Here is a 24,183-nt window from a genome sequence, read left to right as displayed (position 1 = left end):
GCCTTTGACATTTAGAACATAATCGCTTAGTGTGAATACATGACTCATCTCTGAGTTTAGGTACAGTGTAATACAATACTGCTCCTGTGCTTTTCAGCATAATGCTCAGGTATAACAGGAATGCTAGCATGGGTGGCACAGGTGGGGATCAAAAGCCCTAGCTCAGGCAGTATTTGTGCTGAGCTCTTCCTTTAGAGCTTAGATGGTTTCATAGAAATGCTTTCCTCCTGTACCGAGACAGACTTCACTACCTAGATATGAGCATTTGAAGAAATTGAGCCGATATCAGTATATAAACTAATAATTTACAATTTACTTTTTACAATGCTGGTATTGGTACTGGTACAGCTCTAGTAGAGCTATTTGGTGCTCATTTATTGTCTCTCTTAGAAGGAGTATAAGTAAGTGCCTCAATTAAACCTTGAAATCAGAGACACTTAGATGAAATTGTCTTCAGAGCAGGTTTTAAATCATGGCTATCTTAATGTCATTTATCTTGCAGGTATACTTTGACTGTGGTGCCAAGGTGGATGTGGTGGATGTCCAAGGCCTCATTCTGTCTCCTGGCTTCCCCTACAACTACTCCTCTGGGACACACTGTGTTTGGCAGTTCTTCGTACCTGTTGACTACCAGCTGATTCTGGAGATATTTGACTTTGACGTGTTTGAAAGCCATGACTCAGCTGCACAGTACTCTGCCATCTCTAATTTTGAGGAGGAGGAGGCGGACGAAGAGGTGACTTTCACTCCTGGAGGCTTAATGTCTGATGAAGCTTCTTCAGAGTTTAAAGATCCAATGATTCTAAACATAGGGGGCGTCACAAAAACTCAGCAGTCCTCCAAGGATGCTGAGGTCAAACAAGTAGTGGTCCAGGAGCAGTCCACAAAGATGGAGATTGCCAAAGTCTCAAATTCTGCCAAAAGATCCACAGATGTTTCATCTGTCCTGTCCTCGCCCCCTCCTCCCTCTCTTCACCTCCTACCTGGGGCTGGTCCTGCAGGGGATAAAGCTGTCAACTCTGCCTCCTTATCCCATCTCAGGGGAGAGCTCATTCCCAGTTCTAATCCAAGCCTTGTTGTGGGTGAGACCACCCTTGCCCCTCCACCTTCCACTGAAACGCCAGCTGTGAGCCCTGAAACCCAGCACTCGATACTCGATGCTTGCCCCCATGATGTCCTCTACATCTCGGACCTCATCACCTTCTCCTCCAGGTTCTGTGGCTCCAACCGGCCTCCGAGCAGCCAGCTGGTGTTTGGCTCCAGCCAGGAGATGGTGGAGGTGATCATGGAGTTAATCACTACCACTCACTGGGGTCGTGGCTTTGCCCTTCTTTTCCACTACCACAACCTGACAGAACCAGGAGGGGACCGCCGAGCCACCGCTCTCACAGCCGTCAAGGTAGACTCCCTGCTGGCTGCTGTGAGTGGAGCTGCCTTCTTTGCTATGATACTTACAAGTGCCCTCTGCATCATTTTCAGGTAACAAAAGTACAACTTCTGTATGTATTGATGTAAAGCTGTGAAGGGTTTTGATTAGATTGTGAATATTTCTTTTTGCACATGTCATTTATCAGAGTGGACTGATTTGAAAAAAAAAAATGATTAAAATATTCTACATTATAAGGACAAATAGGACGTATCTCATATTATGTTTTTTTTTTTTCTGAAGCAGAGAACAGGATGAAAAAGGGTGGACTATATCAACATGAACATAGTTATTTACTGTCATTCAAAACATATACAGTGCCTATAAAAGGTATTCAGCCCTTGGATGTTTTATCCATTTATTGGTTTTATAAATCAATAATGGTCATTATAATTTGGCTTTTATAAAAAAAATACAAAAATCCTCTTTGATTTCAAAGTGAGACCAGATTTCTACAAGTAATGTCAATTAAAGAAAAATATCTAAGATAAATAAGTGATTGCATAATATTCACCCCTTTTAAAGTGACTGACGTAATTCAACAGAGGTCCAGCCAATTAGGGAAACTGGGATCACCTGAGTGGCGTGAATGTGTCTTAAGTGATTGTAGTACAAAGACACTTGTGTCTGCATGGTCCGGTCACTGGTTAATCGGTATTCTTGGCTACCATTACACCATGACGACAAAAGAACACTCCAAACAACTCAGAAAAGTTATTGGAAATCATAAGTCAGGGAGTAGATAAAAAAAAAAAAAAACACCATCCACTAGAGTTAAGTTGGAAGGAATATGACATGTGTAAATCTGTCTATATCAAGCCGTCCTCACAAACGAGTGAACATGCAAGAATGAGACTAGTGAGAGAGGCCACCCAGACACCTATAACTACTCTGATGATGTTAAAAGCTTCAGCAGCTGAGATGGGGAGACTCTGCATACAAGACCTGTTTCTCAAGAAAGCCACTGTTGAAGAAAACTTATATTAAACCTTGACTAGAGTTTGCAAAAAGGCATGTGGGAGACTCCATGGTCATGTGGAATAAAGGTCTTTGGACTGATGAGACCAAAATGGTGCTTTTTGGCCATCAGACATGCTGTGTTTGGTGTCTGGCTAACACAGCACATCATCACAAACACACCATCCCCACTGTGAAGCACTGTGGCGGCAGCATCATGCTGTGGGGATGCTTCTCTGCAGCTGGCTATGGAAGGCTTGTTAGGGTAGAAGGTCAAATGAATGCAGAAAAATATAGAAAAATCCTGGAGGACAATCTTATTACCTTAGCCAAAGAGGTTATGTGATCAGCAGGGTTTGTTAGTTAGTTTGTTTGTTAGTTAGTTTGTTTGTTAGTTTGTTTGTTAGCAACATAACTCAAAAAGTTGTGGATGGATTTTGACGAAATTTTCAGGAAATGTCAGAAATGGCATAAGGAAGAACTGGTTAGATTTTAGGACTGATACGGATCACTGTCTGGATCCAGGAATTTTTAAAAGGATTCTTTACTATTGGGAGATAGGGCTAATGGCAGAGGTCTGCGCTCTCCAAGTGCTTTTCTAGTTCAGTTTGCAAAAGAACTATAGCTTGGAAGAAGATTAATTATTCAGTGAGGCAATGACCTGAAGCATACAGCAAAAGTTACACAGAAATGGATTAAAGACAACAAGGTGAATGTTCTGGAGTGGCCAAATTAAAGCCCAGACCTCAGTCTAGTAGAGAATTTGTGGCTGGACTTGAAAAGGGCTTTTTATGATGGATCCCTTTATAATTGACTTTACTTTTTTCAAAAAATTATATTGAGCCTGATTGATTTGGAAAATCAATAAAAGGGCGAAACAACCAAGGAGGTTAATACTTTTTATAGGCCCTGCATCAGTGACTCTGTAAAATGAAGTGATTCATTTTTAGGGTGCTGACAAAGAGAGAAAGTTTTGAAGAGTGGGCTGAACGAGATGTTTCTCTGTGATCTTAAAGCACACAAAAGCCTTGGTGCCTACGCAACTGTCTTTAGTACAATGTCACCACACGACACAAGAGGCATTCATGAGTACTCTTGGGTTTTTGAGATCTTATTTGGTGGAAATTCATAGGATAACAGAATCACTGATGTTTTCTAACGTTACCCCTGATATATCAAACTTTTTAAACCTTAAATGTACAAAATGTGAACCACACAGATTGCCTTGGAAATGTGTCAACAAGAGTATTTTTTCACACTTACATGATATCTAGTTAGCCAGTCACATGGCAGCAATAAATGCATGAAGATATGTAGACATGGTCAAAACGATCTGCTGAAGTTCAAACTGAGCATCAGAAAGAGGAAAAAAGGTGATTTAAGTGACTTGGAACATGCCTTGTTTGTTTGTGCCTGACAGGCTTGTCTGAATATTTCACAAACTGGTGATCTACTGTCAGCATGACTGTTAGTATTTTTCAGTGCTGATGCACTGATGTATCTGGAAAGCTTGACATAGAAATGTGAGCCTGTGTATGAGCACTGCTTAATAGCGCACAAAGCCAAATTAACTGAATCATTTGGTAACTTTTTATGTTGCCTATCGAACAAGCATGCTATCAGCTATTGCATTCCCTCCTTCATGCCTTGAAGCTTAGTCTTGAGAGAACTAACTCAGGATTTGGCTTTAATTAGGGTTGTTAGCATTAATACGTTAATCTTGTTGGGATTAAGATCCAAAATTAACCCATTAAAAAATAGCATGCTTTGTTTTCATTTTAGGCTTAATAAAGATAATCATTAGCGGGATTCTACACACCATAGTATCTTTTTGCTCTTACAGTGATGAAAGTATAGGTCTGAAGGTAACCAAAGAAAAACCTAGTGGATAAAAGTTACTTCCATGCACCGACAAATCATTGATCATTAAGGTAAAAAAAACAGCCAACCTCCCTGCATGTTAGATCTAAAATGTGTGACAGGTTCCTCATTGCACCCTCTTGGTAGTCTAAATTAACTTGAAAATGAACATAAGCTTTTAGCGGTGTAATAAATCATTTTAACCTCATTATGTTTTACTGAAATAATTGACTCAGAGTGCACTTGCATATATTTATATAATGTCTATGATCCCAGCGGCATTGAGGGAATCTGGTTTGGTGGCCTCAGGATTAGGTCTCTGCTTTTTGCAGATGATGTGGTTCTGTTGGCTTCATCAGGCCATGACCTTCAGCTCTCACTGCAATAGTTCACAACCGGGTGTGAAGCGGCTGGGATGAGAATCAGCACCTCCAAATCTGAGGCCATGGTGCTCAGTCAGAAAAGGGTGGAATGACCTCTCCAGGTTGGGAATGAGATCCTGCCCCAAGTGGAGGAGTTCAAGTATCTCGGCGTCTCGTTCACGAATGAGGGAAGAATGGAGCGGGAGATTGACAGGCAGCGTCGGCAGTGATGCGGTCTCTGCATCGGTCTGTCGTGGTGAAGAAAGAGCTGAGTCGAAAGGCGAAGCTCTCGATTTACCAGTCGATCTACGTTCCTACCCTCGCCTATGGTCACAAGCTGTGGGTTGTGACTGAAAAAACGAGATCACGGATACAGGCAGCTGAAATGAGTTTCCTCTGCAGGGTGTCTGGGCTCTCCCTTAGAGATAGGGCAAGAAGCTTGGCCATCCGTGAGAGACTTGAGAGGAGCCAGATGAGGTGGCTCAGGTATCTGGTCCAGATGCCTCCTGGACACCTCCCTGGTGAGGTGTTCCGGGCAGGTCCCAATGTGAGGAGGCCCCGGGGAAGACCCAGGACATGCTGGAGAGACTATGTCACTCAGCTGGCCTGGGAACGCCTTGGGATTCCCCGGGAAGAGCTGGACGAAGTGGCCAGGGAGAGGGAAGTCTGGGCTTCTCTGCTTAGGCTGCTGCCCCCGTGATCCGATCTCGGATAATGGATCCCAGCACCATAAATACTGTGTTAAAACTAGATCTCAAGTAACCTCATACAATTGTTTTTGTTTTAATTTTGTAATAACTATTAACAGGACCCACTTGTTCCAGTCTGCACTGTCTAATATTTAAATATCAATGCTGCCCAGACAGAGTGCAGCATATATTTACAGAGGTGATGTGGAAAAAACGTCCATAGGTTGGGGTGTAAAGAAAGACTTGAGATAATGTTGTCTCTACTCTGCTCTTTATCTGCCTGCAACAAACATACACCTCAGTGTGTATTTTCATTACATAGTAAAACAATTTAACCGAACATATTCACCCAAATTAATTAACAAACTGACTGGAAGGTGCCAGCCCTAAATGAGAATACTCTTTTTGAATGTCTCATTTCAGTTTAAAAAACTAACAGACAGCTCCATGGACAAGTCAAAATAAATATGCACCTTCTGATAGCAAACATTTCTCCTTTCCATTATTATGTTATGCTGGTAAAATTTTATATCCAGTTTTACTCCATTCTTATTTGCAAAACTGCTCAAGCTCAGTGCTCAAGCATGATCAGCTCCTTTCAAGCCAGCCACAAATTCTCCATTGGATTGAAGTCTGGGCTTTGACTTGGCCACCCCAGAACATTCACCTTGTTGTCTTTAAACCATGTCTGTGTAGCTTTCGCTGTATGCTTTGGGTCGTTGTCTCACTGGAAAATAATTCTTCTCCTAAGCCATAGCTCTCTTGCAGACTGAATAAAGTTGTCCTCCAGGATTTTCCTGTCTTTTGCAGTATTTATATTTTACCCTCTACCTTTACAAACCCTCCATAGCCAGCTGCAGAGAAGCATCCCCACAACATGATGCTAACACCAGTGTGCTTCACAGTGGGGATGTTGTGTATGTAGTGACTCCAGAATCTCCCACATGCCTTTTTGTGAGCTCTAGTCAAGGTTTAATTTAAGTTTTCTTCAATGGCGGCTTTCTCAAGTAACAGGTCTTGTATGCAGAGTCTCTCCCTTCTCAGCTGCTGAAGCTTGTAACTCCATCAGAGTAGTCACTGGCATCTTGGTGGCCTCTCTCACTGGTGTCCTTTTTGCATGGTCACTCAATTTGTGAGGACGGCTTGATCTAGGCAAATTTACACATGTGCTTTATTCTTTTCATTTCTTGGTGATGGATTTAACTAAACTCCATGGGACTTTCAGTGCCTTGGGATATTTATTTTACCCATCCCCTGATTTATACTTCTCAAAAACCTTGCGTCTGAGTTGCAAGGAGTGTTCCTTTGGTTTCATAGTGTAATGGTAGGCAGGACTACTGATTAACCAGTGACTGGACCTTTCAGACACAGGTGTCAAAAAAGCCAAATTATATTGACCATGATTGATGTATAAAATCAATAAAATGGTAAAACATCCAAAAGGGTGAATACATTTTATAGGCACTGTAGGAAGCTGCATCTCTTTGCATTATTTTAATTCCCAAATCAAGACACTGGTAAAAAAAAAAACAAGAAAAAAAAAACAATCTTACATTTTCAACATTAACCTTTAAGTTTGATCTCATTCTGAAATATTTTAAACATTCAATTAAAATTGCAATTGATTGCAATTAACCATCAAATTTCAGCAAAAATCTCAGTTTAAGATTTTAAGCATCTGGCATCCCTACTTTTTGAATTTTGGAAATGTATAAACTTATTGAAATGAACAGCAGCTCCTTAATTGTTTTTCCAAAGAAATCTTGGAACCATCAAACAATCATATTCTGATCCGTAATAGACAATTTAAAGAAATAGAGAATAGAAAGTAGAAAATGTTTCTTGGTCTATGACTTTTTGCTGTTATTATCACAAAGCTTAAAGCACCAGTTTGCTAGAGTGCCTGATTTTCCTTTGTGAAAGCTCACAAGTCTTAAATTTGATTTCTCCCATGAATTGAAAGTAGGTGTGCCTGTCAGTAAATACACACAGATGCACACACTCCTACATGCATTACTGCAGTCACCACTTTGTAATGTTGACTCAGCTGGAAGCCTCAGTCCCTGATGTGGTGACCCTTGGAGATTTGCCGGGTTTGGCTGCAACTGTGCGGCTTTCTTGATGTGGTGCATTCTCACTAAAGAAAAAGGGCATTCAAGGTGCAGCACCTGGCATCAATTCCAGCACACAAAAACAGCGGGGCTGCATGAAAGTGAATAGGCGGGAACATCAGGGAAAGGAGAGTTAAATGTAAGTTTGGTACCAATAGCATTGTTGGAGAAGAAAAAGGTTTTATTTACAAGCTGTTCTCTCTGATTCATCCTACGGGACATACAACCCAATCTTAAGGGTTAGGTTTGGACATTTGTAATACTATCTGTTCTGACATGGTGTCTGTTTTCCCCGTTGGTCCAGTTGATTTAAAATCCAGAAAGGTTAAGATTTGCGTCAGCCTCACTTTGCTGGGAGAGAAGCCCCTGTTTAACGGGAATTGTGTTAATTTCAATTGCAGATCAGTATGTCCAACTTATCCATTAGGCACAATAAATCCACAGGTTCTCACTGTTAATGTCCAGGAAATTAGAAGCATGTGTTCAATAAAATGAAAGTGTAATTAGCAAGAACAACAAAACGAGTCATTCAGAAGCCAGGAAATGAATTACCATGAAACTAAAGCTGGAGAGCAGCAACACTAGCTGTTATTTCTTCTCATGCAGTTCTTTAATAATTTAAGTTAGTTCACAGAAATCATTAAAAGAAAAAGGAGCCTGGCGAGCTAGGCGAGATCTTGCCAGTTTAAAGCAGCAGTGAGATTAATTCCCAAAGTCCCCTCTGGTCAGAAAACAGCCAAAGGTGGAAAAGAGTCACAGCAGGGGTTGCCCTCAGTTGACCGGTTGCTGGTAATGAACTCATTCAGCTGTAAGAGTAATTTTTAATAAGCGGGAACTTGCTGAAGTATTTCTGCACGCTTCACTGGCTGAAGGATGCGTGGGCCAGAAGACCTATGCTGCTTTCATTTGTTGTCCTGTTAGTTGTAAAAGAATCCGTGGAACAAATATCTTGCTTTGCCATCAGCCATAAAAAGTGACATTGATGCATTTTTACTGGAAAAATAATACATAGCAGTAACTTCTCAGTAACTCACACTGTGTGAAATGTAAGAGCTTGTGGTATGTGTGAGTGCAAGATTGTGGTGCATCCTTCTCCATCATCCAACACCACAGTAGAGCAACTATTGAAGGGGGAAACAGCCACGGGTATGTTGGAGCTATTTTATATTATGTGAGGTGACCACAGTCAGTACAGTTGTGTGGGATAGGGTTCATTTTTACATTTCTGGTCAATGTGTGAACACCAGAGGGATTTTTATTCTTGGGAAAACACTGTCAAGAATCAGAAATTATAGGAGATGTTCATAAAAGATGGTTTTTTGGATATTTATGTAATCGTAAACTAAATTTCTGTGGTCCTGTATGTTTTCCAGACCCAAACTGTGTCCGAAAAGAGCAAGCTCCTGTGCATCCAGCAACTCTGAGGTACATTGCATTACATTGCTGCACACTCTTATATTCCCATTGTCATTTGTACTTGTCCCCCTCTTCTCCCCGTTTGTACATCTCTCTGTTTTCTTATTTGTCAGCCAGACATTCCACCAAAAATGCAGAGCTTTATCTGAGCTCACTGGATTTTTCTTTGTGAATTCTTCGCCACTGAAGCCAACATTGTCCACCGTCTGATTAATGCTCCTGAGCTTGCCACAAAGACTTATACTGTCAGTTCACATCAACCTGGGAAAATTTTAGGGTTTTTCCGATTCTGATACCAGTTTCGGAAATACGTCCGGCACTGCTTAATATGCAGGTATTGGTATCAGAGAGTACAAGAGTTAATGCACCGATCCGATACTGTTTGATTTAGCTTTATATTTTGCTTCATTCAGCCATGCTAAATGTTAGCACTATAAACAGGAAATCAATTATTCTTCACTGCCGGAAAGCACTGCAGGCACGGGCTACAGTCTATGGGGCTACCGTTTTTAGAGCAGCGAAGAAGAAGCAAAGGGCCCACTGCAGCAGCAAAGAAAGGTGGCTGCGTGACAGTTGTTCTCTGAATGTGGTTGGTAAAATGCCTTCCACACCAGCGCTGTCGTACCCTCAAAGAAGTGACAAAGTTTATCAAAGATAAATAACTTTGAACAATAAATCGTTGCCTCTTACTTGTTTTTTCTCTTGAAGCTAGCCACTGTGCCTCCCCATTGATGCTATTGACACCTTTGAATCCCTTGCAGCAGCATTTTCAGCGACCCTGAAACTCGCATGACTTTTGGGGACTTAAATGATTAAATCCACACCAGTAAACATAATATCCAATATCTTCGTATCCATTTCAATCATTTCAATCATTTATAACCGCTAGCTTGAATGCTAACGTGAGTGCTTACTGCCATATTGGTCACCCTTTGTGAGGGTATGTCAGCCAATGGCAGGCTGTTCTGTAATCATGTCATGCTACCCAAATAGAGAATAATGGAGTGAGATAGAGAAAGCCCGTGATGCAGCCCTCTGTACTATCTTATTTGAATATTTTGTACTAAAACTCAGTAATCAACCAAAAAACAAGTTTAGGGTCAAAGAGGTGCTGTACATTATAATTCTATTTGTTTAGCAATGTTCTGAGTCAAATATAGTGCTTAAATTATTTGCTAGTCTGCACAGTCAGTCCAGAAAATTCATGCTGGTATCGAATCAGTACACCGTATCGACCGATACCCAAAACCTTGGTAGCGGAATCGTATCGGAAGTAATAAATGGTATTGGAACATCTCTAGGAAATTTAATGTAGATATCTTAAAACTTTTTACCACTTACTGCAGGTCATAGACAAAGTTCTTCTATGCATGCACAGAGTCACAAAAGACAGAACACTAAGGCTGTAGAGTATTTTAGCACAGTATGTAATTCTATTGTTGGGGGGCTCTCAATCAAAACAACAAAAGATGATGACCTTCTGCTGACATCTTATTTTGAATTGAGGGCTGGTTTAATTCATGAAATTCTCATTATAAGGGGGAAAAGCTGTTAAAAGGGCCCAACTGAGAGCAATTTCAGAATGCTTTGCAGTGTTAGTTAAGTTGCCACATCTCTCCAGGTATCCTCGAAACTGCACCTGCATGATGTATACGGTCACCCCTGATGTTTGGACCAGCCCACCAAGTCCCGGGCTGTATTATACATCCCCATGATCTCAATGATTCACTTGGTGTTCTGTGATCATAGCAGGTGTTGCGTGTGTGAAGGGTTTTTGTTGATAAGTTAGCGTATCCTTGAATGTATGAGTACAAGATAATTTTGGTGCAAGATGCTGCAGAAAAACGTTGAAACAGCATAAGAAGCTTAATTTTTTAACACTGGACATTTCTCTTTAAGTAATGCATTTACAGAAGAGATGTCCAAGTGGATGTTTCTCACACACACAGATGGTGATTACATATAGTTTCTAAAAAACAAACAAACAAAACTCTGCAAATATATTTGGGTGCCCTGTTCAAGTTCTATCTATTTGTGGAAAACACTGTTATGCCAGTAGCTCACTGTATTAACCAGGAAGGTCACTTTTAACAGCTTTTCTCCCTCATTGTGCAAAATTCATCAGTAGAACTAGAACAGTGGTTTACTGTTTAGTAAATACACCTTATGGGGTGCATCTTTTAACGAAGCATCTTCAGAATTAGAAGTAAACAGTGGAGTTGGGTGAGCTGAGCAGCATTTCTGGCCTTTACTAGACCTGGAAAGCCCTAGTGGGGCCACAGTGTTATGGGGGTGAGGGCAGTAGAGTTTTGCATTACAGAGGTGAGCTTAGGTGATTGAACTTGCAACCACTGGCAGAGAATAATTGTAGTCAATCCCAAGTTATCTGCACAAAACATAGATACAGCAACAGAACAGCAGCTTCTAGAAGCAGGTCACACTTCATTATGTAGCAGTATTTCACAAAACACATGTTGTGTCTGTCAGGATGGCATAAAGGACAAATCCCATTAGAATTAATACAACAAATGATTTATCTGGCTTAAAAATCTGTAAATATTTAAAGTAATGTATTTAAAAAAGATTTCTGACATTGGAAGGGTCATTTTTGAATTAATATAGAAATTTCAGTACAAAAATTCTGCATTTTATAGCTTTAAGGCATGAAAAAAGTGCATTCAGTTTTTTTCATTACTCTGAGCATGTGCTATTTCATTGTTTTAGGTACACCATAATTAAGTTATTAAAGCAGGTCAGCAGCTGGATGCTTCTCACTTTAGCACATTATTCTGCACAGCTCATTGGACAAGTCAAATAAGCCAAGTCTCCCTTTTTCCTCTCCTACAGTTTTTTTTTCAGTCATGATTCAATCCACAGCAAGTTCTTCTTTCCCTCGGTTATGCTGATGAATATACTTTTGATCGACTAGGTCTCCTTATTTCTTTTTAAGTAAGAGCACATTTTCACTGTATCTGACAGAATGGGCCCTTTCAAGCTGTCTTCTACCTCTAAATCAGTAGTTCCCAACCTTTATCCCTTGGGGTCCCCATACTCGATCTAAGAACAAATGAGCCACCCAACCTCACCCCCCAAGACCCACAAAAATATATTAAGTGACTCTTTGCTGTCAAAATCAACATCAGTTTAATTATTTTGATAAAGCCCAAAGAAAATAGGACTAATAAACAACTTTCTTACCTAATGTTCTTGTTATAAACTATTTAACAAGTGCTTTACCTTTATTTTGGTCAATATATGCAAATCTAATTTTGACAACCTCAGATCAGACAAGGGTCCCAATCATCCCCCCAGGAAGTCCTGGACCCCAGGTTAGGCACCACTGCTCTAGGTTATGGTTTTAGCAGCCCCAATTTAGATAATAAATTTAAAAGTCAAGCTCATAAAACACATCTCTTTGCATTTATTTGTTACCAACAACAGGACACTGGTAATAATTGTTTCACATTGTTAATAAGGAATTAAGATTGTATTTACTATGCAAAAAAAAATCCATATTGAACTTGTAATTGGAAAATGCAATTAATCCCAATTGACTAGCAATTACAATTTGAAAAAAATGGATTATTTTACAGCTCTGGTTGTTCACTGCATTTAAATTGCTATCTAAATGCTACAGAGTAAAATGAATTTACGTAACTAAGAAGGTTTTCCATTATTTGTCATTCTGTTCCATTAGTTATTTCCCTGTGGAGCTGTTTTCTTTGATAAATTTGTTCTTTCTGAAAGCAGACCGTTCAGTATCCCCATTCTTCTGCACATTGCAGGATGCTCACATTAGTTTTTGAGACAGGAAGTGAAATAGTACATCTGGATTCAGTCCAAATATTAAAATAAAGGCCATTACTTCCGGATGAATTGCGTTGTTGTAGGTGCCGGAGGGGGTCCAGAACACCAGGACTGAGGTCAGCGAGCTGCAGCTGATGGCTGAGAATCAGACCAACCTGGAGGCAACAACAGAACAGGACAACAACAATGGCAGCCTGCCACACACAGGTTGGGAGCACACACACCTGAACACACATGAATGCACACATTAAACAGAACTGTCGGACCGCTAATAGTGGCCCTTAAACACAATTAAAGGTCAATTATTCATGTTACACATGCTTTGTATGAGTCGCTGAACTGCAGTACATGAAGTTCATGACACTGCAGCGAGCCCAAAGCCCATAAATGCACATTACTGTGGATGTCATTCATTTTGATTTATATTTACAACGTGTTTAGACTTTTGACAGAATCATTTTAGGAATGATAATAATACCTTCAGGAGTAAAAGTCTGCTGTTATTTCATTTCCTGGCAGAGTAACAGCATGAAAAAAATGTAGTGCTGTCATTAAAAAGAGAAGGCCTGGGGTGCTAGGAATGTGCATCGATTTCTGTGATGTTTTTCTGGCGATGGCTTGTCAATCAATCATTTGAGGATTGAATGTTTATGCTGATTAGTATCTCTCTATGGGGCACCTACTTTTCCCCCCTGTGGTGTTTATTTCCATCATGCAAACAGTCCGGTTATCTTCTATTTCTTAAAATGAATTGCCACAGCTGTTTCTGGAAACAGTAAACAGGAAATCTTTTTTGCCAGCCAGGAGTTTTTCAGGAGTGTTTTTTCTAGGAAAGATTTACCTAGCACATGATATTACTGCAAATTAAAGCAAACTGTGTACCAGGAACCCTCAGTGAACCCTGGGTGGGTCTGTAGTTTTTCAATGGAAAGGAAAATTGCATTAGTTTTGGAGTAACGTGGAACAATCTGAAGGCTTCTTCTTCTTTTAGTGGGACTGAACCGAGGCTGAGAGATTTGTGGGTTGTGGCATTTAACCCACAAAAGCAGCCTGGGAGTAGTTTGAACAACAGAGGAGTACAGTCCCCCTCTGTGTGCACTTCAGTCGTGGTGTAAGGAGTTTACGCATAAACACACAGCTTATAAACATTGAAGCCATTAGGATTTGCCAGCTCTGCATTTTGTATTATTGAACCATTTAACGTTGCATCCAAAATCATAGGCTGTACTGTTTTACGATGAAGGTGGTCGAAAAGTAATGTGTCACCTCTAAAAAGGTTTTCAATACTTTTTGATACCTCATTTTATAATGATATAATCTCTGTTGCTTTAATGGTCAGCTTTATCTTAAAGTACCAGAGCTGAAGAAGAGAGGAGTAAAAGAGGGAAAAAAATGGAAGCAAATGCAAGCACACTGCCTAAACTATACAAAAATGTTTGCAACATTTCAGCATGGAAATTTTGCTAATGCACACTTAAGACCAAAGTATCTCAATGAACGAGATAATTTTAGATCACCATGGGGGACAGTTGCAGCAGCAGGAACTCAGCCATTGCAGCACAAATCAGGATGGCAGATGGTGTTGTAAACCACAATCTGTTGGATTTTGGTTACAGCAAGCAGATAAATGTGAAATATAAATCTTGTTTTGACAGTCTATTAGTGCAAACAAATACTTTTCTAAAGCAGAATACTTTGTTAGGTAAAATAATGCTGTGAATGTTGGAATTTTTTTACCTGACTGTTTCATACATATATTGCATGGATACTAGTGGTGTGACGGTTCACAGGGGTCATGGTTCGGTTCATAGCCCAGTTTTAGGGTCACGGTTCTAGACAGAAAAAGGAGACAAACAAAAAGATATGCAAGTAACAAACAAAACAGTAATCAACTGCCTTATATCTCCTTATTTGAAAGAATAAAAATACGTACATCCTAAAAAGGAAGTTAAATACATGCATTTCAAAGCAATGTATCATATTCATGATTTATGAAGTGTGCTGTGACGCCATTGTTAGTAAAAGCAAGTGCAGTGTATACTCATAAAATAATAATAATATCCTCAACCCTCTTTGCTTTCACATCAGAGGCTTTTTGAAAGCAGCCAGAGATTAGGAGAAGAAGAAGCCAACGGATCTCACTTTTCTGCTTCTCTTGCAGCATGCGCCAATTTTCTTCTTTGTGTGGTTTGCTTTGCCGGCTTCTTCCTCTTCTTCATTGGTTGTTTAACAGCGGTTAGCAAACACAAACATTACTGACTCCTTTATTGGTGGATACATTTTTGTCACATTTGTTGGCTTTTTTCAATGGTTTGGACGTATTTGTCGTGTAGTTTGTTACAAATACGAATACTGTTACACGCCTAATGGATATATTTCACATTCATCTGGGAAACCGCACATACAAAGTGTTTGGGAAGGGCAGGGCTTTTTAAAAATTCTTGGAAGCTGGCGAATGAGCGAATGTTCTGTCCATCACATTCATCACAGGCCAATCAGTGTGACAACAAAATGAAGTAGTATGCATGCACAGCTCTGGTAAATAAAGTGAGCCCAGCAGTAAGGTACTGTCATATTTTATGAATAGGGGAGCTTGTTGGTGGATAAAACATTTGACGAGGGAGGTAGGGAGAAGTGCAGTAACTTCTTCCTCACCAAGAAAAGCATGGTTCTTTATTACTCTTTTCATAAAGAAATGCTGTCAAGATCTAATTAACAGATTAACACTGTTGCTAAAGCTACATCCGAGCTCACAGTGGCACCAGCAGCAGTCACTGCTACTGGCTTGCAATACAACGGAACTCCACCCATAACTATCACACACTAAAGACAAAGCAGGTCAGGAGAAGAGGGAAATGCATCTTTTCTCCCACTAAGGGCTTTCTTTGCAATTCTTTGCTTTTGTTTTAATGAAGAAATGTGGCCCAGTTCTAATAAAGCTGCCTCTGCTGCTACATCCAAGCGAATTTCTCCACCATTATTACCAGCTACCACTACAATGTAATCCTGCTGTCATCATGGAAACAGATTTAGGGATGCACGATATTAGACTTTTTGCTGATAACCAAAATGCTGTTATTTTCAAATTCATTTTAGCTGATACCAATATACAAATACCTTTACTGGCGTAAAGAAATACAAACAAACAAAAAAAAAACTCCAAGTTTCTCCAGTGCAAGAGAGTCTAAGTCAAGCAGAGTTGAGAGATGAGAAGGGATTGGTTGATTGGGATTGGGGATTAGTTCAAAATGCTCAGGGCTGCTGATTGTGTTGCGCCCCACACACTCAAGGGGGTCCACAGTGAGCAACCACCTATGCAACCACCTGTTGGTGCATTTGTACATTTACTGATATTTAAGGCCAGTATGTGATTTATGAAACCCATCAAGGTTCTCAGTATATATTAAGTCAAACCCTTTTTTTCTGTGTCTTTCAGTCAGTGCTGGCGGTGACATTTCCCAGAACGAAGAGGTAGACCTGTCCTGCAGCGGTCTGACTGAACTCGACCTTGGAGCAGACGAGGTTTTCATTGTATCTTCAGCCCCCAGCTCAAACAGACTACCATTCTCTCCTCATACAGTAAGGCCCACATGGATGCCAGTACAGTTGTCTGTTATATCCTCTACTTAAGAGCCTACTTTTTTTTGGCTTCAGTGTCTGTGTAAGAGAGACAGGATGGTGGATAGATTTGGAAACTTGGGAGAGAAAGAGAAAAGAAATGACATGCAGGAAAGGCGCTGCGGGCCTGACTTGAACCCAGGCTGCTCACTTTAAAGATGACAGCCTCTGTACATGGGTTATACAGACACAACCACTTAACTACCAGCACCCAAACACCCTACTTTCTTGCAAGCTAAACTTTCAGGAGCCCTCTAAAGCGAAACTTTTATCCGTGACAGTGTCTGTGCTACAAAAGCAGCTTGCCACACAAAGGTTTAGAGGATACACACCTGCATACACATGAATGCACACACTCAATGGAGAGACTGGTCTGTGGGACTGCTGATGTCAGCTCTTTAAAAACAACAAAAGGTAAAACATTCATGCTTAACATGCTAAGTCTATGTGCTTTTTGGAGTTTCTTCTGCAAAATTCAGAGAAATATCAGTATGATACCCTGAGCCTGTAACTGCATGTTACAATGCATGAAATTTTTCTGATTTTTACTCATGATTTAGTCATTTTTTTGCATCCTCAAAAGTAAATGAAACAATTTAGGGATAATTTTAGACTTGCCCAATTATAAGGTTAAAATGTTCCTTACCTCAGTCTCTTTAGTTTCTGACTAATAACTGTAAAATCCAGTGTAGAAGATGCACTTTATAAAGCTAATTTTTCATGTAAATATACTGGTGCAACAAATATGTCACTATAAAAGGCCAGGACATGCACTGCTTCATTCATCATCACGCATTGTACAAGACCTGGAGTTTGTGAAAATTTGTCCCAGTTCATTGTAAAATGCAAATGTAGGCTCATAATATGTTGTGATGCAGACCAGATGCAGACCATTTTCTCCCTTATTAAGTCATAATCCTGCATGCAAAGAAAACAGAGATACACTGCTAAGTATATAACCCTTATGAAGTGCTGGTTTGATTAAAAAAGGTTCTGTGTTAAAAATAAGAAGCAATGTGTGAAGGTGGGCGGCGCAACTCACAGACTGTGTCTGTCAACTTTACAACAGTCACTACAAGCTGAGAGCTCAACTACCATAAAACAGAAGGTACTAAAAACGCTTCCCAGAAACTGCAGTTTGTGGATTTTGCAGAATGCAATTGAAATGATCACAGGAAGAAACCCTTTATCCCTTCTGAAAGGTGCCCTAAAACTGTGGTTTATATACTGGATCTATAATCCAGATTATGGGGTACATGCAGATTGTTTCCATTCAGTTTTAAGTAGCTTTGATTTTTAATCATAGACTGTATATACCAAGCAAGCATTAGCTTTCAAGTTTAGCAAGGCCAATGCAGAGCAGCCTTAAACCTGCATAAACCATAAAGATTTTTTTTTCATAACAGACATTTCAAGAAATTTTACAAAAACAGCCGGTCTAAACCAAATTATTAGCATACTGTATTATTCACTCAACCTTAATCCACCATGAGTGCATGCTTGGTGAAAGTGAGAAGGAAAAAACAAGCTATTAGCAGGAAGAAACCTCAAACAGCCTGGGACTTACATGCTATCTCTACAGCAACCCCTGTATGGGTACAGTTGCAATGCATGTCAAACCTCTTATGCAGAATTGGTCACCTCTTTCCTCCAAAATCCAAGATTATAATGGTAAAAACAAACACATTTTCAAAACAAACAAACTCAAAGTCTAAAGACAGTCTGCAAACCGTTGGGCCACAACATGGTGTCGACATTCAATTTTTTATTCAATCAAGGTTGTAAATAGCAAATGTAAGACTGCTAACACATTAAGTAGGATTTGTGCACATCTAAAATTAAACCTGATAAATATTAGCCTATTAGTGATGCTTTTGGGAGCCTTTTTAATTGTTTGAATGTAGTTTTGTAAGCTACACATGCTGGAGCTACCAGCATGGCTGTGTTTTTTGTTCTCCAGGTGAATGGAGGCAACCAAAAGAGGTCTTGATAACAGAGTGTACAGGAAATAATTTTTGTCATGTCAAGGTCACACTCTCCGTGGGTGATCCCCTCACTTTGGGGAAATTATCCCTTAACAAATGAACATCAGAGGTGACAGGGCATTCATTACTATGAATTGACCCAGTGTCTCTAATAAGACTGACACCGTTTATTGGCATAACCATTGGTACAACCTAAAACTATGAAAACTATGAGGACTTAAATGGGAAATGAGGATAATTAAAAAGATGGGAGGAGCGCCGAGGAAGAAGCAACGGTTTGAGCAAACATTTTTTTGTCTCTTTTCTCTTTTGTATTCTCTCGGAGTTGGCATAAAACAGCTCTGGCAGCTTTTTGAAGGACTGGCAAGCGTTTGTGCAGCCTAGTCTAATGGAGTATTATCTACAGAGCCAGATTCCCAGCTCCAATTGTGTGTGTGTTTTTGTGTCTGTGTGTGTCGTGCACGCTTTGGCCCGCAGTGTGTGGTCTGCCTGTGTGTGTCCTCGATGCAGACATCCATGTAAATAATGTGTGGGAGATATTGCTTGTGCTAACAGTGGCAAAGTGATTGGAAAATGCCAAACTCATCTTCTCGATGTCAATGCCGCAGAGGGAATTCGTTTTATTTTTAGGCCTCAAATATGCAGACCTACATCACACTTTGAACCCACATTTGATAACATTTTCTTGCAATGGGCCTCTTCTAAGAAGAGCTAAGTAAAGCAATGAGAACACTAAAACCTCTCTTGCTGCGGGCAGTGTGATGTGATCGAGTCCAGATCAAAATTGTCTTTGCACACCCCCCCGTCCACAACTAAAGCAACTTAATTCTACTGTTTGTCATTTTTTGAGCATGTTCAGCTTCAGTGAAGGTCTCAGACTTGACCTTTAGACCCATATTTTGTAAGCAACTCTGTTTGGTGGCTGATTTCTCACCCCGTGGGTCAAATCCAAAAGTTGCTATTGTGCTCATGGGGCTTTAGAACATTTTATCTAAACCCCTAGCTAATTCTTGTCTAGACAAAGCTAGCTGCTAGTGACTCTGTGTGGAGGATTATCCGGACTCGTACTCTGTCTGATGGTTGCAACCCCTAAAACCTTCCCCCTCCCCTGATCAACAGCAGCTGACCGATCAGCATGGATAACATGGCTTTATACATCTAAATGTCAATCACATTTAGCCTCTCATGGCTGTTCAAGCACATCCAATAATAAAATGCAACCTAGACAAATCCCAGTACAGTTAAAGTTCCCCTTACATTTTGGAGTCTTTCATGTACAGTGCAGATGGCAAGACTTATGCAGGAACAGCATCACAAATGTGACTTAAATTACCAGTGCTGTTCTCTTAATATACTCTAAAATTATTAAGATTAGAACGCGTGCAAAGCTGGCTGGCTGTGTTCGAACAGACCAAGCTAATCAGCACAATTCCTTCTTTTAATCCATTAATTAGTCCACAGCATAATCTGCAAGGAGAAATTAAGATGCAAGAGCAGATTAGGCAGCAGTGATACAACCATTCATGTGCTGTTTCTGTCAGAAAGAATACTTTTAGGATGGTATTGTTACACAAGAAGTCTTATCTTGTTTTCCAATGCTCATCTAGTCTGGTGTCAGAGTGAAGTATACAGATCTGACTCCTCTCCTTGTTACCTGATATGATTATCCCTCTGTTTAAGCAGTGCATTTGTTACTCAGTCCAGTCTTTCCATAGCTGCTCAGTACCAAAGATGCGTGCATGATTGAATAACAAGCCCGCTTCTCAGTGCAGGTCATTGACCATTCTAACTGCAGTTGAGTGCTTAAGCATAATGCAGCCTCTGATATGCAAGCTATTTATGTTGTGTGGTCGTCTTCTTCCCTAATTAGTTTGTTTATTCGCTCTCAGCCGCTCTTTACTTTTAACCTTTGGTCTCCCAGGGAAATTATGTCTGCACTTCTTTGTTTAGTATTCATAAAATCATATCTGGAAGCAGCCTGTGACACTCAGGGATCATTTACATCAGAGAAACTGAACAGCTCAGCTAAAAACGTCCAATATGGCTGCCAGAGAACATGCTAACTTAAAGCCAAGACCTCTCATTTATTTAAAACATCTATGCATTCTGTGTCTCAGCAGCGAGAGAGGCTTCAGAGGCACAGTGACACTGGTCCCGGCCCTGCAGGGGACTGGCCCTCACCAGATTCCACAACCTCACCGAATGGCTCCAGGCCCGGCAAGGATGGCAGCAGCGGCTGTTCCAGACCGAGAGCTTGGAGCGTACGCACTTTCCAGGACTTCCTCCCTCCTCTGCCGCAGCTGCATAAGAAGTGGTGCAGCTGGAACTCCACCAGTCCCTTCACCAAGCTGGTGGACAGCGTCAGTACTACAAACTTTGATGTTTTTAAACTCAGTCATTTATGGCTAGATTTGTTGCTGATGCCACTGCTGTAAAGTGTAGGGTTGAGTAAGCTTTCATTTATTTAAACTCTCTAGAATAACCTGGGGAGGGGTTTTCTCCTTTGATTGAAAGGGTAAGCCCACAAAAATGAATTTTATTAACTCCTTATGGTACTTTACATTGCAGATGATTCTGGTTTAGCAAACAAGATTGATCATTGTTCTGGGTTATTAAGTCTTAGAGGAAAAACATTTTTACATGGGTTCCTTTCGTAGATGCTAAAATTTTGAAAGCTGGACGAATTTCTTTCTGGGTTTTCAAACAACATAAAAGGTAAGTAAAACAAGAATTGTTGTTATTTTCATCTACTAAACCCCAGAACCTTTGGAGCAGTTGACATTTATTTGAATTCAAGGATAATTTTATCAACTTTTTTGTGCAAGTATTCATGAGACTTAATGACCACAAAGAAATAGGGATGGGAATTCAGGCTGTCTTGGTGATCCATATCATTTGGCTCAGTTTAGCAATTCAGTAGGCTTTTTTGACTCCAAAGGGCTCTTCATTTGGTACCATTTTGTCTTTTAAAAAATTGGCCATAATTTAATGTATTTTACACAGGTTGTGAGTTATTTTTTGGTTCGTTTTTTCGTTTTTATTTTGCAAAAATGCTTCATTTTATTTTAGTTTTTATTAGTTTTAGAGTTAGTTTTATTTTATTTTTTTGGCAATAGAATACCTGTCAAAGGTGAGACCCAAAAGGATTTTTCATTTTCAACTTTAATCATTCAATTTTAATGTTTGTATACAACTCGAGACCTAAGATTACCATTGTCTGAAGTCTTCTCCAATCATATTAGGTGATTTTACTCTCTCCAGGCTCGGCTGTTCATGTCAGTCAGTCAAACTACTAAAACTACAGAGATTTTTGCCCCTAATTCTATTTCATTTTAGTTAGTTTTGTAAGAACATGATATAGTTTTAGTTAGTTTTCATTTTATAGAGAAAAGCTTAGTAAAGCTTAGTTTTTATTTAGTTTCAGTTGACTGAAAGGATTTTTACATTTTAGTTTTAGTTATTTAGTTATTTTTATTTCACTATAATAACCTTGGTCCCTGGTATTAAAAACATTATTGTTATACTATGTCGCAGAAGGCCTGAGTATGTGGTGCGCCTCTCACTCACACTCTCCCTCCTCGGACTCTGACCGTTTCTATCTTTGATATTAACTTTCAACACACTTTTGCTCTTTGAACTGGTTTATTTTGGTTTCATCACACCATTAGCAACACATGATCAAATATTGATTTCAGAACTCATTGTGATTGAACATTGTAGATTTTTTTGGGAAATGAATATGAACTACACAATACTTTATCATCTGACCGGTTGTCTTTCCTGGAAACAAAATACCTACATGATAATATTTTATTTGAAAAATATGAGAAATGTTGCCTTCATTAAAACAAAAGCTCTTATTTAAAACCTGCATAAAACTGCCTGTTATCATTCCAGACTCCATCCAGTTTGGTGGCTGACTGCAGGGAGAGCGAGGGCAGGAAGGTCTTCTCCGATGGTCACCTTGAGGCCAATGCAGACAACAGCACCATCTCTGACTCCTCCATGAGCAACGCTTCCTACCCCCTCACACAGCCTGCTCAGAGGCAGCGGCGTCTCAACTCCACCAGTAACCTGCGGCGCTCCCGCTTCACAGGGCACTGCTTCGGCCTGCTCTCTGGAACAGCAGACCCAGCAAAGGCTGCCGGGCTCCCTCATGCACCAAGCTCCCCCTCAGAATCCAGTCCTGGCTCTCCTTCCTCCGCCCAGTGTCAGATGGAGAGCGGCCAGGCCGGGAAGAGGTTCCCCGGAGAAGCCGATCACATCAGCGTTCCCGTGTTCGCCATCTCTGAGGAGGAGGACCGACAGCCTCTGGTCTCAGCTGAGCACCTGGACCAGACCTCTGCCTCCACTGTGCTGAACGGAGCGATAAGAGGCATGTATGAAAAGAAAAGGCCTGCCGATGGAAGCTGCAGCCCCCAGAACCAGAGAGCCAGGCCTGAGTGGAGGCCATGGGGGAGCCAGGTGTCAGGAGGGGTGGGGCTGCTCCCATCCAATGAGTCAAACAAAGTCAGTAACAGCCAGCCGTCTCTTGGTCAGTCCACAGTGCTGTGCAGTGTGACCAACCACATGTGACCCCACAGCCTTGAAGAGCAAAGACTCTGGTGGGCCAGTTAAACTTTTCTGAACTCTGTTAGTGCCACTTTGTAAAATATATAACCTTTAATTTCTTTACTTTCTGAATTCAAGTATCACAAAATGATTACTACATATTCTGTAGCCTCAGCTGCTGCTGGCAGATATATCCTCCTCACTCTAGCTGTTTTTGTATTTTTATATTATTTTGTTTGGACAAAGATGGAATAATATGCTGCTTACTATGCCAAGGCTCTGACTGCTGTGGTAGTATGTGTTTAAAAAAGATGAATGATTGCAAATGTTAACAAAAAAGTATTATCTGAGCAATTATCCATAACCCCCAACACTTAGGAGCACTTTTTAAAACCAGATTTATTAACCAGTCCAATGCTATTCAGCGAGTTATAATACTCCAACCATTGCACTTTGCTTTCAATAGCTCATTCATTGTGGATTTTGTGCTGCTCATGCCAGATTCCTTTTTTTTTCCTAATGTTTATTTCTTAGCGCTGGATAATGAATGCTTATACAATGACTTATTACCCAAAAGTGTTCTGCAGAGCATAGACTGTACATGCAACTATATGTGGATCCAGTATGTACTCCTAAGGCTCTATCTGGATTATAAAAGGGAAATCAAATGTCAAAGCATATAGAGTACTACTACACACTATTATGTAGTATAAAGAGAGAACTAGCAATCACAATAGTATTTAAAATGAGTTATGAATTATGTAAAGTTTTAATAAAGGATATGCCATTCACTTACAGTGTCCTTGTTTTAATGGAATGATCAGCAAGATACCACAGCAAACTCTAGACAATTTAATTTGTAGAATTTAAATAAAATACAAAATTATTTTTAAACGAACTTCAACTGGGGTAGTTATTTCTAACACAGCCTCACCGACTTCCAAGGTGCATGGAGGATGATAAAAGTCTTGAAGGAAACAGAAAGTTCCAGCAACACTTTCAGTTTAGAGAACAACTTTATTAGACTGACACGTTTCGGCTTGTAGCCTTCATCATGATCCCGATGATGGCTACAAGCTGAAACGTGTTTTAACCTTGATTTTTTTCAAAAACTAAAAGACTGTTTAAATATAGCATCTTTAACCATGAGTTAAGCTTATCTTAACATTGCTAGATATACAGTGCCTATAAGAAGTATTCACCCCTTTGGATGTTTAACACTTTTATTGATTTTATAAATCAATTCCAGTTAATTGAATTTGTCTTTTCTACAAAGAAGTGGCAATTAAATAAAAGTATGTTATGTAAAATAAGTGCTTAAATATTCATCCCCTTTAAGTTGGTGTTAAGTTGATGCACCTTTACCTGCAATCACAGCACTGAGTCTGTGTGGATAGGTAA

At 40.1% G+C, this 24,183-nt stretch overlaps 1 protein-coding gene across 1 annotated transcript in view; it reads left to right on the top strand.

Annotated features, from left to right (window-relative positions):
- The window catches only part of si:dkey-112e17.1, a 53,802-nt gene extending 30,229 nt beyond the window's left edge, over window positions 1-23,573 (top strand). Inside the window, exons 2-7 of the mRNA XM_041788259.1 lie at window positions 503-1,479; window positions 8,779-8,830; window positions 12,712-12,835; window positions 16,065-16,207; window positions 20,349-20,591; window positions 22,129-23,573. Of these exons, the coding sequence (XP_041644193.1) occupies window positions 503-1,479; window positions 8,779-8,830; window positions 12,712-12,835; window positions 16,065-16,207; window positions 20,349-20,591; window positions 22,129-22,806 (2,217 nt within the window). The 3' untranslated portion in view covers window positions 22,807-23,573. The remainder of the gene's footprint in view (window positions 1-502; window positions 1,480-8,778; window positions 8,831-12,711; window positions 12,836-16,064; window positions 16,208-20,348; window positions 20,592-22,128) is intronic.
- The last annotated feature ends 610 nt before the right edge of the window (window positions 23,574-24,183 follow it).

The sequence above is a fragment of the Cheilinus undulatus genome, linkage group 5, assembly GCF_018320785.1.
Source record: "Cheilinus undulatus linkage group 5, ASM1832078v1, whole genome shotgun sequence".
In the NCBI taxonomy this organism is placed as follows: domain Eukaryota; kingdom Metazoa; phylum Chordata; class Actinopteri; order Labriformes; family Labridae; genus Cheilinus; species Cheilinus undulatus.
The sequence above is the reverse complement of the archived record's forward strand: the minus strand, read 5'-3'. Positions and strand labels throughout refer to the sequence as shown.